Source organism: Coenobita brevimanus, chromosome 93 (genome assembly GCF_032717465.1).
Source record: "Coenobita brevimanus isolate Jiangsu-jjx chromosome 93, ASM3271746v2, whole genome shotgun sequence".
NCBI lineage: Eukaryota > Metazoa > Arthropoda > Malacostraca > Decapoda > Coenobitidae > Coenobita > Coenobita brevimanus.
Genome location: NC_137046.1, coordinates 52,311,424 through 52,326,964, shown reverse-complemented (window position 1 = coordinate 52,326,964; position 15,541 = coordinate 52,311,424). Strand labels below are relative to the sequence as shown.

Here is a 15,541-nt window from a genome sequence, read left to right as displayed (position 1 = left end):
CATCATAATGTCAGGTGCAAGACAGAGTGCTGGTCAAGTGTGCCATAGTCCAACCTTGAGTAATGACTGTAAACAAAACCAGTATGATGCCAAGCAGATTAAATTATAGTGACATATTAGACATCTTTTGATATGCTAAAAGTGTTAGCTGAAGGAGGGGTCACTTATATTGAGAGTCTATTATATCATGGGTTCAACATTTTCATTCATGGATCCAGTCTCACAAATGCATCGGTGTGTGGATTTTTCATCTGAAATAAGGGCAAAATCTGCAGATCCTGATGCACTGCAATTCTAAATATCGAGCTGTTCAGAGGCTTGTCTGTGACAATAACACCGTGTACTTTAGGCAAGTCTGATACTGAGGTATGTGATATGAGTGTAGGATTCAAATACATTAACCCCCAGGGCATAGCCTGTTGTGGAATATGCATAATTATGGGATTACACATGATATGGCTGGCACTGGTTAAAAGTGTAATGATCAATCACTTTCACAGTAGCTTTTACAGCTACAAAACCTCTCCTACCACTTACCTATAAGACTCTGGGCGAGGATCTCCAACCTTCACATTATACTGGTACACCCTGTGAGGCTTGCCTCCACGGTCCTCAACCTGGATAGAACGCTTCTTCACCCAGAACTGGAATTCCTTCTGCAGCAAGTCTATGTTCTTTCTGGGGGTTAGATTAGGCTTAGTTAAAGCTGACAAGTATGAGTTCACTGGGTAAAAGATGAAAAACTTCATGAAACTGTACATGCAGGATGGCTAATACAATAGAGAAAAAGTGAGCAGATGGAAAGAACACTTTATGGAATTGCTGAACATAGAGAATGAAAGTAATCCAAGTATAAGTGGCTGGGGAATGGCTGGGAGATGGAGGGATGTGAGAAGTGAGGAAGAAATCAGTAGGTTGAAAGTTGTGGAAGCAATGAAGAAAGTCAAAATGGGGAAAGGCCCAGGAACTGATGGAGTGTGTGGTGAAATGCTGAAGTATGGGGGAGAGATAGTAGAAGAATGGATGTGGAGGATGTGCATTGGCCTGGGAGGAAGGTAAAGTCCCTGAAGACTGGAAGTCAGGTATAATTATTCCCCTGAACAAAGGAAAAAGGAGAAAAAGAAGTGTGTGGTAATCACAGGGGCATTTGTCTTCTTAGTGTAACAGGAAAAGTATATGGTAGGATACTTACTGACTGACAGAGTTAAGGAAATAACAGAGGATTTTGTTGGTGACGAACCGGGAGGTTTTAGGAAGGGAAGAGGTTGTGTAGATCAGATATTCATTCTTAGACCTTTAGTGGAAAAGTTTCTAGAGAAGGGAAAGACGTATGGATTTGGAGAAAGCATATGACAGGGTGGATTGACAAGGATTATGGAAAGTATTAGGAATATATGGCATAGATGGGAAGTTGTTGGATGCCATGAAGAGTATGTATGAGGGTGCTACGGCTGCAGTGTGTGTGGATAGTGAATTGAGTGAATTTTTCTATCTGAAGGTTGGATTAAAACAGAGATGTCATGTTTTCATGGCTGTTCAATCTGTATATGGATGGGGTTATAAAAGAGATACAAAGTAGGGCAGTGGATGTTGAAGCAGCCCTAATGAGAGAGGGCAGTGTTTGGAAACTCCCAGTACTGTTGTTTGCAGATGATACCGTGTTGTTAAGTGAAGACGAAAGGGAGCTGCAAGGCTTGGTGGATGAGTCTGGAAGAATGTGCAGAAACGGAATCTAAAGGTGAATGTGGGGAAGAGTAAAGTTATGGTCTTCGAGAGAAGTGAAGTCAGTGAATGTATAGTGAGGCTGGATGAGCAGGAAATGGAAAATGTGAGTGCATTTAAGTACTTGGGTAGTGTGATGAGTAAGGACGGAAGTTTAGAGAGTGCAGTGCTTGAAAAGGTCCAACAGGAAGAAAGGTTGCTGATTCCTTGAAAGTATTGTTAAGAAAAAGGGAAGTGAGCATGGAAGTGAAAAAGTTACTACATGACAGTATCGTGATACCAACTATAACACATGGAAGTGAAGCTTGGACGTTGCTGGAGGGACATAAGTCGAGTGAGTGCAGTGGAATTGAGTTATTTGTGAGGAGCATGTGGAGGCACATGGAGAAACAGACTGACGAATGAGGAAGTGATGGAGCATGTGGTGCGGATGAGGCTGCAATAGGAAGCATTAGGAGAAACGCACTGAGGTGGTTTGGTCTTGTGGAGAGGATGGAGAGTGAGAGACTGATGAGGGGAGTGTATGTGAGTGAGGTGGAGGAAGAGAGAGGGAGGGGGAGGCCAAGGATAAGATGGAGGGATGGAATGGAGAGGTATATGAGACGGGATGTGTGTGAGCTGGGAGCAGGGCAGTGAAATGGCATTGGACAGGACGACACGGAGGTGATTTGCTTGTGGCCACCCCTTACGGGATTAACGCGTCTGGCAATAGATAGATAGACTATACATTTTCTTGAGATCTTCATGATTCTTCCTTCAAAATTTTCAGTTCCATATCATATGTAGACAATTCATGCAATTTTTTTTTCTTCAGATGTACTTCACATCCACAAGAAAGAATCAGTTAACAGACTGTCTATGAAAAAGGATGCAATCCCTATGATGTCCATTTTCCATACATACCCGTACTATGCAGTACTACATTCATCTAATTTCTGTCAGTTAGCTATTTTGATACCTTACTTTTCATTCTTCCCCTTTTCACACATTCAGTTATCATATACAGTGCAGGATTTTTTGAAAAATCCATCATGACTCCTCTCATCATCTAACTCATTCACACTTACTTTGTACCTACTGTTCTACTTGACAATAGGTACCAACTAAGCACAAATTCTTCTGCTCTTTCATCAGTAAAATTACTTCTTCCACATCTATCATAAATCTAAGTATTTCTAATCTATGGAACTCACTCACATCCCCTAACAGTTCTGTTTCACTGCTTTCATTCTAAACCTTTTGAAGCCATGTTACTCTCCATTACTTCTGTAAACTTTCCCCACTCTACTGTTACAGTTATATCCACTCATCCAGGCTTTCTTGTGTAAAGCATTCCCTCCATAACAGTTCATGTATTCCTCACCACCAGAGTACCAGTACAGTAACTTTTATTATTTTTACAAGTACTGGTACCTCATTAACAATAGCTACATTCCAATTCTTCAACCAATTCACAACATTCTTAACTTCTGCCAGTGTCACGTTGGGGTACTACATCCCTTTCGTGCACCACTAAATCCGATCTTGTTTGCAAGAGCCCTCCCTGCACCATTCCCATTCATCAGATTTGAATTTCAGAACAGTCTCAGTCTCTCTCTCTCTCTCTCCAAAACATTTAAGTACAATGGATCATTCACAGGACTCATACCAAATCTTTCACTTAGATTCACCTGTGCACACAACTCAACAGTATGGCTCATGTTCTTGTAATATTAGGAGGTTCCCTAGCACCTCTTCCTTAAGAACTTATTCCTGCATATGATATGTTAATATTCTCGTCGGTGATATCTATGTAAACTGTGTCAACTTAAAATTATATATTACTGTATGGGCAAATAAAAGAATATTCAGGCAAGCAAAGTGAGCTGAATATATCACCATGGAAAAGGTGTCAGAAAACCTCATTAAGCAATGAAAACACAGACCTATAAGCCCCTGGCATATGATTTATCACTTGATCCAGTTGATCCCAAAGCCCACTATATCCTTCTCTTCCACACACCTACTATCACATGGGGCATATGCAAAAATATGGGCTAGTTTCACCACTCAATGCTTATATCTGACATACCAGTACAAACACCCACAGTAAGTTAATATACTGTATTCATAGGTTCATATTTCTGTGGGCTTTAAAGGATTTCTGACACCTCCTCCTTGGCAATTTATATTGTTTATTACACCTTATTACTGTAATGTCTAACATATAGTATTTATACATTATATATATAGACACTATATCAAATGTACAGTATAAATATTTTATTACTGTCATGGTGTTGGCGAGGGATGCCTTCACTTTATGGCACCAACATGACTGAGTGGTGGAGCTGCCTGGTTATATAAAAATCCCTCCATCCCCCCCCCCCTTTTCCCCAAAAGAAGGATGGTGGGCTGCAGAAGAAGGATAGCCTCATTCTGCAGTCCACCAAATTCACACTTCAGAAGAATGACACAGACTGCAGGTGCTGAGGAGGAGCCTATGTGTGGTGGCATTGTTTCACCTTGTATGGTGCAGCTCTGGGGTCCACCTGGGAGCCAAACCTCCTCATAATTTTTCTGAACCCTGCCACTGGAAGGACACTGGTTTAACCCTGGTGAGGTCCTCCTACCACAAAGATAAGCAAGATTCCTATGCAGTGTATGTGCTGTACTGAAGCTAGTTGTAAGGCAGCCCAGGGTTAAGCAACAACAACGAAGATTGCATAAACACACAAGTGGGGGTTTACTCCCACTAGATTGGATCAACTGGGGGGAAGCCTGATCTAATAAAACCAATGAGCCAGTACCAGAAAGTCTGATAGTCTCCCCCTGAAGTGACATTTCAAGCTCATAATGGAAAATAAGTAAGAAAAACAGCATATTCTAATCCATCCATCCATCCATCGTCCAATCCTACGTTGCCCCATGAGGAGCGTAGGAGCCCGGGGTTAGGCAGTTGGTCCCGACATTTGAGAGTGACCAGCCTCAGTCATCCCTGAGTGGCATTACGTAAGCAATCAACCCCAACCACCCCTTAGATATAAACCTTCACCGGCTGAAATCCGACTGGAGCGCAATAATTACTCATTAAACCACCAGGTGCCATAATTTGGTTATCTGGTTACCACCCAGAGTAGTAAATGGTTTCCTGGTGTACAGGAAACCATTTGGCTTGTCACTCAGTGTAGAGTCACCCACAAGCAGAAGGAAGAGGAAAGAATGAAGGAAAGAAAGACAGAAGAGGGAGTCATCCATAGGCAGAAGGACAAGGAAAGAATGAGGGAAAGAAAGACAGAAGAGGATGGAAGGAAAAAGGATGGAGGAAAGGAAAGGGCAGACACCCGACAGCAGCGCTACATCGAGTGAGTGGATAGTTAGCACCCCCACCTACCACAAACTTATTTTAATACAAAAATGAAAACTACTCATTTTACATTAACCTGGCCCATGATATCACATTGCTGTCATAACACTTCTTCATGTATAACCCAACCATGTGGGAAAACCTCTGTCAGAGTTGCTAACTACGTTCTGTGTCACCTAGCACACAGGATGTGATCCACTTTGATCCAGCAGACCAGAACTGTCCTGAAGGTCCGCATGGGTTTTCTCATTTTCTGGATGGTATCCAGTATGTGTGATGGTTTGTCCGGGGATCTCAAAGTGTTTTTTAAATCTTATATATGGTCCTATGGGGTGTGGTAGAGGGTTTACTACTGTAACAAACCAAATACTGTGCTGTACAGAAAAGGCACTGATAAAGACCGTATACACAAGGTGAAAATGATACATCCAGGCAGCTCTACTTCCTTGTTATGCAAATGTCCCTCAACTACCAGTACCTCCCTGCTTCCCAAAAGGTGAATGGTGGACTGCAAGAGAAGGTCCCCTAAGTTTGTGTCCAGTTGAACCATGGGCCAGAACCACAACAGATACAAAAATACAGTATGCTGAATAAGTTGGAGGAGCTAGGGGAGAATATAGGCCATAAGCACACACACACTCTAACAATCATCATTTCACCAACAAACCATCTTCCGTCTTACTCCAAGAATTCCCGGTCATCAGTATGATCCATGTAGAGCTTGACCATGGGGATAAGATAAGGAGGCTGGCTGCGGCGTGTGTAGTAGACACGACCACCATTAGGCACCATTCCATATTCCTGCACCATCTGCAGGAAGTTCTCTAGCATCCCCTTCACTGTCTCTGTCATCCCACTCAACAGCAGCCCATCGATGGTCCAATAGGAATCCCAGTAGTAGAACTCTCTGTGGGAATAATTTCAGGAATAATTCTTCGTACAAGAAACAGCTATTTTCATTTCCTTCAACTAAGCTGTACCCATCAACTTGCTACTGTATTGTAAAACCCATGACACTAATATATTTTTGCACTGTTGTCTCACTTTCAGTTTATTTTGGTAAAGTAATGTTAGGTTTGATTAGGTTGGTCTTTAAACCCATTATTTCCCTTAACATTCAGTTTATGCCCTCTTTTGGAGGCATGATTTTTTTTTTTTTTTCTTTTTTTTTTTTAGGTGGCTGAAATGCTACCAGCAAGAAATGAATTTTGAAAAACAGTAAAACATAACAAACACTACTGAAGCAAGTATAGCCTATGGTTAAAAGACTTTTGAAAAATGCTGGTGAACAGTTTGCTAGTCCTCTACCTGTATTCATGTTACACCTCACTCTACACTAATACAGTACCATAATACTGTAAGTAACCATCAGAAAGCACTTCCTACATCCATTAATACATTTGTGGCGGAATAGGCTAATCCCTAATATCTACTTTAGTCAGCAAGGAATATTCACATCACTGGCAGCCTTTCTAGGTTAGCTTACTCCTGTTCTATTTTATTCATCTATGGAGCTGCAAGAGTAAACAGAACCTATAAAGTCCTCCTACAGTTGCAAATAAGGTGAAACTGCAGGGGGGCTCCCATGGACAGAATTTACAATTACTCTACTGTATTACTGTACGTTTTTCTCAACAAACAATAAGGACATTTTCATTCTGACTGATTCAATGAATTGCAGAACTGTGCAGTTCTGAAGATATCCTACATACAACCTCATCAGTTTTGCACAAAATGGCATGTGGGCTGGCCACCCACCATACACTACTACTACTACTATTACTAATAATAATAATAATTAATAATAATAATAATAATAATAATAATCTATCTATACAGTATATTCATAGGCAGATGCCGTAATCCCATAAGGGGTGGCCATTTGACTGAGCTGTTTTACGAGGAGGGGCATTAATCCTCCGCTAACCCACTTGCTAACACGTAGGGAACACGTATGGGTTGGTTATATGGTTACCACCGGGCACTGTAAATGGATTCCTGACTTACAGGAAACCATTAGTCTTGTCACTCAATGTGATGCCACTGAAATGGAAAGAAGAATAACAAAAAGAGACAGGAAAGAGAGAAATAGGAAGAGAGGAGGGCAGACACAGAAAAGGAATATTAAAGATGAAGGAAGAAGTTGGAAGCACTACATCAAGTGAATGGACGATGGTCGCCACTACCTACCACAAATAATAATAATAAAATGATGAATGCTGTGAAGCAGCTGGGGTTGATGAGATGTATGCAGAGATGATTAAGTGTTGTGGAGCAAGTGGAATGAAGTGCTTGTTGGAGATATGTAAGAAGGCATGGATAAGTGAAACAGTGCCAGCAGAGTGAAGAAAGGCTGTGATTGTACCCCTATACAAAAATAAAGGTGAGCAAAGTCAGTACAAGAATTATTGTGGCATTAGTTTATTTAGTGTTGTAGGGAAGGTACATGGAAAAAATATTATACAGAAAGTAAGAGAGATATCAGAAGTCCTAGTGAGTGATGAACTGGGTGGGTTTAGGAATGGCAAAGGATGTGTGGATCATATAATTGCAGTGAGACAGATAGCGAAGAAGGCTTGTGTGAAGGACTATAAGGTGTTTATGGCATTTATGGATCTGAAAAAAGCACATGACAAAGCAGACAGAGAAGGATTGTGGAATGTTTTGCACATGTACAGTGTAGATGGTAAGCTGCTAGATGCCGTCAAGAGATTTTATGATGGTGGTGAGGCATGTGTAAGGGTAAATGGGCATCTAAGTGAATGGTTCATGATCAATGTAGGGATGTGACAAGGTTGTGTGATGTCCCCATGGTTGTTCAACATATATATGGATGGGGTGATGAGAGAAGTAAAAACACAAGTACAGGTAATAGAAAGAGGGATGGTGATGGTAATGAATTGTGATGGATGGAATATCTCAAATTTGTTGTATGCTGATGATGCAGTGTTACCTGCAAATACCAGACAAAAGCTTGGTAGACTAGTGCAGAGTTTTGCAATGTCTGTGAGTGTTGTGCCTTGAGAGTATATGCAGAAAAGAGTAAAGTGATGGTAATCGAGAGAGAAGGTAACTCCCAGTGTGATGTTATAGTGGATGGAGAGAGACTGGAATTGGTGAGAGAGTTCAAATACCTGGGTAGAGTGACAGAAAAGAGAGGGAAATGTGCAAAAGCCATGGAAAATAGAGTTGCACAAGGAACAGAAGGCAGTTGGTGCTATAAAGGCCTTGATAAGATACTGAGGCTTGAGCGTTGCAGCTGCATGAGGCTTATATGAAGGAGTGTCAGTGCCAACCTTAACATAATGATGTAAGACTATGGTGTGGTGTGATAATGAAAAGTCAAGAGTGAGAGCAGTGGAGATGGGACTGCAGTGGAATGTTCGTGGAGTACAGAAGTACAGAGAATGGATAGGATATAAAATAGTGTGATTCATGAAAGATGCAGAGTGGGGAAATCTGTGGACACCAGAATCGAAGAGAATGTCCTGAGATGGTACGGTCATGTGGAGAGAATAGATAACAATAGAGTGGTGGAAAAGGCATATCTGAGCAAATCTGAAGGAGGAAGGAGGTGATGTACGCCAAAGAGAAGGTGGAGGGATATGGTGGATAAGTGTGTGAGGAAGAGAGGTCTAGAGGTCGGTGAGGCTAGGGTACTGAAAGGAGATTGAGCTAGCTGGATGAATGTTGTAAGAATAAATGGATGATCAGGGATTTGGCACCCCTTTTAACATGACAGCATTCGAACTGACTCTATCTGATATGTTTATGTAAAGCTACAGAATATGATGAAAGTTTTTGGCATATCAGATAGAGCCAGGATTCCGGGGACTTGAATGATGAGTGAATGGAAGTGTGGCCCATTGGAGTGGGCAAACTTGGGCTCTCTGGATGTTGCTACTCCTCATCCTGTCCTAGGTTGGAAAAGGAGGTCCAGATGATGATGATGATGATAAAAAGATGACATTCCCTGGTATATATATATATATATATATATATATATATATATATATATATATATATATATATACATGCGGAGAGAGAGAGAGAGAGAGAGAGAGAGAGAGAGAGAGAGAGAGAGAGAGATTTTTTACCTGAACCTGCCTCCCGGGACGATGGCTGGTTTAGGGACATAAATCAGAGAGTACTTTTCTGGCTCATCCTGTACACCCTTCTTTATTTTGCGGCCCAGCTCCTTCCAAATCTTGTTCAGATCCTGGCCCCATTTCTCCAGTTCTGGGTCCTCGACTTTCTTTAGGAATTCCGGGCTGTAAGGGAAGAGAAACGGCTATGAATGAGAATGTAAGGACAAGAAAGTGACTGATGGTTTAAATGGGATCGAATAATTCTCTCTGAAATATATTAGTTATCCTTAATACGTTTTCTGTGTTCCTCCATTAGGCTCATTCCATTCTCTTATTAACCCTTTTCAAGGGTATCATTTATAATCTTTGAAGGCCGCATATTTCAGTACTGTAACTGAAATGCCAGGTGGGAGGTTCAACTCATTACTCCTCCAAAAATATTTCCCATCTTTCTTTCTTTCATTATCCATTAGGCTATTTCTTCAGCCTCTCGCTCTTCAATGATGTAGGTATAAATTAGATCAAGCATGTAATAATAGCATGGGTGTAATAGCCAGCACTGTATCAACCCAACACCATCACTTTCTCCAGCATCAGCTTGAGATCAGATTTAATTAGAACTCTGTATCGAAAAGCTAATATGTTGCACGAAGTATCTTTTAACGATGTAATCAATAATATATTTTAACTGTCCTTAAGTCAACAATAAAAAAAAAAAAATTGAAGCTTGTTGGTAACACACACACACACACACACTGGATATCTAATCAGCAAAACAAATTCTCAATTTTTTTTTTTTTTTTTTTTTACAGAAAGTTTAAGGGGAAGGATCAAAGCAAATAATTTTCCAATCACAAACAAACGGCGAGAGAACAAGGGACATGGTAAGATTCCGAACTCTTCTTTGTTCATCCTGGAAGAACAAATCATAGTTATAAGAGTTGATCATAAAAGTCTCTCTCAACCCAACAATTAATCCCCATTTCCGCTTTCTAGGACACACTCTGACGGCAATAATTCCATCTTCGTTTACGCAGATTCCTCAGTTTCAATATTATATATATATATATATATAAAACGACCTGTCAGCAGGAATCTTCGTTTTGAAACTAATTTCGAAACCAGAAAGAATCTCAGTAACACCTTCACTAAGGATATTTTTTAATCCCTCCGCCAAGGAGGTTATTTTCACCCCTGTCCATTTGTTTATTTGTTAGATGGTTGGTTTGTGAGCAAGATTACACAAAAGCTATTGGACGGACTTCCACGAACTTGGAAGAAGGATGGGCCTTGGCCCAGAATATACAGTACTCCATTAAATTTTGGTGCGGATCCGGTGTCGTATGCACGGAGTGACATGCTGAAAGTCACCGTTCCGCTCAGTGCGCATGCGCCAAGTGGCCTTTATTTTTTTCAGTACTACTGTTCGAACCTTCGACTACTTTTTTTTTTTTTTTTTTATTAACTTGGATTTTTAAAACATTCCCGTTTCTTTCTTTTTATAAGCATTTCTAATTTTTCGAATCATCCTTACTATGTGCAGATGCATTTACTCTGATTTTCCTGATATTTTTTCTTCTTCTTCTTTTTTTTTTTTTTGTCCTCTCTCCCTCCCTCCCTCTCTCTCTAATCTGTGGCCACCAACACCTCCACACCCCCACCATCAATATCTAACTTATGACTCAATATCCCAGGTTAGGTGACAGGAGTGGGTTGATGGGGGGGGGGGAAGAGGAGGGAAAGTGGAAGGCAGGAGGATGAGAGGAAGGGAGGCTAAAGGATAAGGAGAGAGAGGAGGAGACAGAATAAGATGGGAGAGGGAGAGAGAGAGAGAAATGGAATTCCCCCGAGCTAAGCCCTGTATTGGACTATATAGCCCCGCTAGGGTTACAGGAGCGAGCTACCACTCCCGTGCGGCACGGCAGCCCGGGCGAGGCTCGAACTCGCAATCCCCCGATTACGAGTCCAGCGCGCTACCACTGTGCTACCGCGCCCCCAGAGAGAGAGAGAGAGAGAGAGAGAGTGAGAGAGAGAGAGAACAAGCCTGAAAAACTAGTTCTACTCTTAAGTCCATTTTCAGAGCACAGTCTATTTCCATTTTATTCATACCATCTCCAAACAATTTTCTTCAGCTTTGGGGAAACTTTCTAAACTGGCGATATTACAGTAGACATGCCAGTAGATTTTACCTCTTCACTACAGGGTGTCTCCCAAACAGCTGAAAAAAATCGACTGTATCTAGCACAAAATAATAAAAACAGGTCACCGCGTCTGGAGCGGTTAAATATGTCTATAGTAATTCATGGAACCATACAAAATCCATTAATATTAATGTTTATGCCCAGATTTACAAACAAACTCATGCTCAAGCCCTGTTGTGACTGATTTCTTCTCCCTGGATGGACAAGGACAAGGGTGTAAAAATTATGCTGTCTCTTGTTCTTCCTGTATTAATTATATCCTCCCCCCCCCCCGCCATATGAACAATTGGAGCACAGAATCTTACTATGTATCTCAATTCTTCTTCTAGCAACGATGATTTGTTTTCGCATCAAGGGAAAGGAGTGTGCAGGATTTTCTTATTTCTCTTTTTTCGGCCAACAAAAACAAACCCTAATCACGACAGGGAATTGATTTAAAGCTCGTACGTGATTCTCACTGCAAAGGAGAATGGACTATATTGGTCAGCTCAAGGCCAAAAATACATTTTTATCAACATGCCTGCTGTAAGAACCACACGAATTTCTTTTTTCTAAGGAGCTTACAAACAGACAACCAGAAAGTACATTCTGTTAACCACCATACAGCGTACTGTAGCCAGCAAACTGTGTACCACTGCCCACCAGTCTCCCTCTCTCTCTCTCTCTCGCTGGATAAATATCAACAAGTATTTAAAATGCACGAGGTTGAAGAACTCTGTGACTGAGGACGCCCCACTTCAACTCAGCAGCATCCTTATTACCCGAGACGACCCGACTCCCTCACTCCCTTTGACGAGCCTAATTCCCTTCGTCTATTGAGGGGTTCGAACCCATGCCGAGTTTGGTCTTGGCGGTCTTTGATACACCGAGCTTTGCATGTATATTGGCTAGGATCGACGTTCCCCTGAGGTCTCGCGGGAGTTGTGACTTCCAGAGCGACTGGAACATCACGGGAGAAGTCGGGAAGTCATATCACGAAGTTTTTTTTTCTATAACACTAGAAATTGCAGTAGGAAGATATTTAGATTCTTAATTTCTAAACTAGGACTAATTGTGGAGTAACTACAATAAATGTGCTTGTCTCGCAAACTACAAGGTTTGGGGTTCGATTCCCAAGCCGATCACGGCTCCATTACACAGGGCCTCCTTAGTCTCATTCTGTAAGCATCTATGGTGGTACCAATCTTAAGTGGCGGTTTGGGTGGGGCACGAACCTCTGTACAGTGTTGCCACGTGTTCCATACCCGCTATGTGAACGGCTCTGTTATATGTAATATGCATCACAATAAGTTAAACACATAAGAATATAATGGTAACGTGTGTATTATAATATATGAAAGAACAGTAAACTGATTATGCGTGAAATATTTATACGGCAATACAGAAACGTGGCATAATTATTTTACAGTGTTGCTTAAAAAAAAGTAGTCACTTTTATTGGCTGTTACCGTATTTCTGGGGTTGGTAATAATGTCACAATTATGATTATAAGATAATGTGCAGGAATATAAGCAAAAATATGCCAGTTTCTTAATAAAAAAAAAATATATACATTAAACCCTCGTGAGCGGCAACACTCACACACCCAGTCCCACCTGGTCATCTGCGAGGGATAGAGGAATAGGCCTGTTTGGGGACACCTCTTTAAAAAAACGCGCCAAGACTTTAACCTCCTGGGTGATGTGGAAATAAAGTCAGATTTACAATATGTACATTATAACGTAAAAGAAAATAACCAAAATGTATCCTAAAATACCACAGACGAGAGAGAGAGAGAGAGAGAGAGAGAGAGAGAGAGAGAGAGAGAGAGAGAGAGAGAGAGAGAGAGAGAGGCATCGCGAGTATGGAAAACGTGGCAACACTGTACAGAGGTTCGTGCCCCACCCAAACCGCCACTTTAGAATGGTACGACCATAGAAACGAAATAGGGACCTGGATTCGTTAACTGACGATTGCGTGTCCTGGTCTTGGAAATGTTTGTTGGCTGCTTTCCTTGCCAGTTAAGCTACAGCTGATCGATGGTCTGGAATCACACTGCAATTAAAAAGATAAAAAAAAAAAAAAAATCGAAAGAAAAGGTGGTGGAGGAGGCAGCACCTCCCTCCTCAAAAAAGAAACCCTTAGTAGTGATTTGTCTTAATGACCCTTGTGGAGTTGACAGACTTAAAGCTGCTCCAATTAACGTCAGAAATCAATAGCACACACACACACACACACACAAAATGTTTCATAACCATGAAGTCTACAGTAAACAGTGAATGAGTTTTTAGACATTTAAAAATTTGTAAATCTACGTGTATCAGTCTATCTAGCCATCTATGTGAATGCAAGAAGAACCAGCGCCTCAAAATTTTCAAAGGATTAAAGGTGTGGTTTCAAAACGGAAAGCATAAGTATCGGGAGTGCCATAAAATCATGCAAAGTCGTCTCTATGGCAACACCTCTCTCTATCTGTGTGTGTGTGTGTGTGTGTGTGTGTGTGTGTGTGTGTGTGTGTGCACGTGTGCGTGCGTGCGTGCGTGCGTGCACAAATGTTTGCACGCATCAAACCCGTATGATGGATCAACACAAACTGCAACTCTCTCTCTCTCTCTCTCTCTCTCTCTCTCTCTCTCTCCGAAGCTCATACATTTTCATCCACATGACGCATAAACACATCTATTGCACCTGCGACACACACACACACACACACACACACACACACACACGCATTTCCTCACCCATACACAAACAGCTACAGTAATTCCCGTTTTACTCTCCAGAGATGCTGTGGGAAAGCATTCAACTAAACGATTTTCTTTCACTAGTCGAGGAACGTACTCCATACCTTCTCAGTATGAGTCGTAAAATCTTTTGAGGCACTACTTGTCCTTGTAGCTCATTGAAACTCCCCCCCCCTCTCTCTCTCTACACACACACACACACACACACACACACGCACGCACGCACGCACGCGCGCGCGCATTACCACCACACTGCCTCTTCCTCTCTCTTCTCTACGACCCTTTTCCTCTCCTACATTGCTTCTTATCCCCCAACTTCCTCATCTCGGCGCAACTTTTTCATCTTTCTTATTTTTTTATGTTTCCTCAAGCTCTTCCTCCTCTTCCTCTTCTCTCAAATCCTCACTTCTTCTCCTCCACCTTTTCCTCCTGTGCTTTAGTCACTTAAAAGTTTCTCGTTTTTTTGTTTTTAGTTTCATATTCACAACTTAACCTGCTTCTTCGACGTTCTCCTTAATTATTCATGTTTTTTCAGTTCCTTCTTCTCCTCATCCTCTGTTATTTCTTTTTTTTCCCGCTACTTCTTTATTCAAATCTTTATTCACCTTATATACCGTGTTTCTCCTGGTTCTGTCTTTAATCTTATTTTTCCCATTTCCATAATTTCCTCCTCCCTCTCCTCGTATTTCACTTTTTTTTTTTTTTTTACTCTATTCAGTCATGTTTCTTCCGGATTCGTTTTATTTTTATTTTTACTATCTTTAACCTCCCTCTCGTTACTGTTTTATTTACTTTTGTTCTGTATTTCATCTTTCTTCTTGTGTTTGCTCATCTTCCTACTTCTTTTCGTCCTCTATTTATTTTACTTATTTAAGTTTATTGTGGATCTACCCTTCTTCCAGGTAGAAGAATTAGTGATTGTTTATTTTTTTACTTTTTTGTTTTTGTTTGGCTGCCTGAGCTCAAGTTGTTTTATCTTTCATGGTTTTTGCAGTATTTTGTATCCATATGGTGGATTTTTTCAATAGGTTTCTACATTCTTGTTTCTTTTATATCAATATATATTTTTTCTTCCCTTACGGCTACAATGTATTTATGGGTTTTACGTTTCTCGTGACTTTTTCTTTCTTTTGGAAGTTTATTTTCATATTTACTAATCTTGTGGTTTTTGTTCTCGTGTGTGAAATTCTTTCCAAGATTATACATTTTTAGATACCGGAGCATCTCTAGTCGCGGCCCTGTCCGTTTACTTTTCACTAACATTTTTCGGATGCAAACAGTTTCACTCACTAGGCTTTATAGTAGTCCTACGTTACGGCCCTGATGATCCTGCATCTACCTAGTACCTTTCAACTTTCGGCTCATCAATTTCATCTCTCCGCATGACATGGTATTTCTTTCGAAGATTTAGGTTCCTCATGGTTTGTCATTTATTTTTACGATCCTAAATATATATATTTT

The 15,541-nt window shown here is 40.9% G+C and overlaps 1 protein-coding gene across 1 annotated transcript in view; it reads right to left on the bottom strand.

Annotated features, from left to right (window-relative positions):
* The window catches only part of LOC145412531 (trehalase-like), a 408,315-nt gene that overhangs the window by 23,303 nt on the left and 369,471 nt on the right, over nucleotides 1-15,541 (bottom strand). Inside the window, exons 5-7 of the mRNA XM_080282426.1 lie at nucleotides 9,166-9,339; nucleotides 5,751-5,975; nucleotides 538-678 (exon numbers count right to left, since the gene is read on the bottom strand). Of these exons, the coding sequence (XP_080138552.1) occupies nucleotides 538-678; nucleotides 5,751-5,975; nucleotides 9,166-9,339 (540 nt within the window). The remainder of the gene's footprint in view (nucleotides 1-537; nucleotides 679-5,750; nucleotides 5,976-9,165; nucleotides 9,340-15,541) is intronic.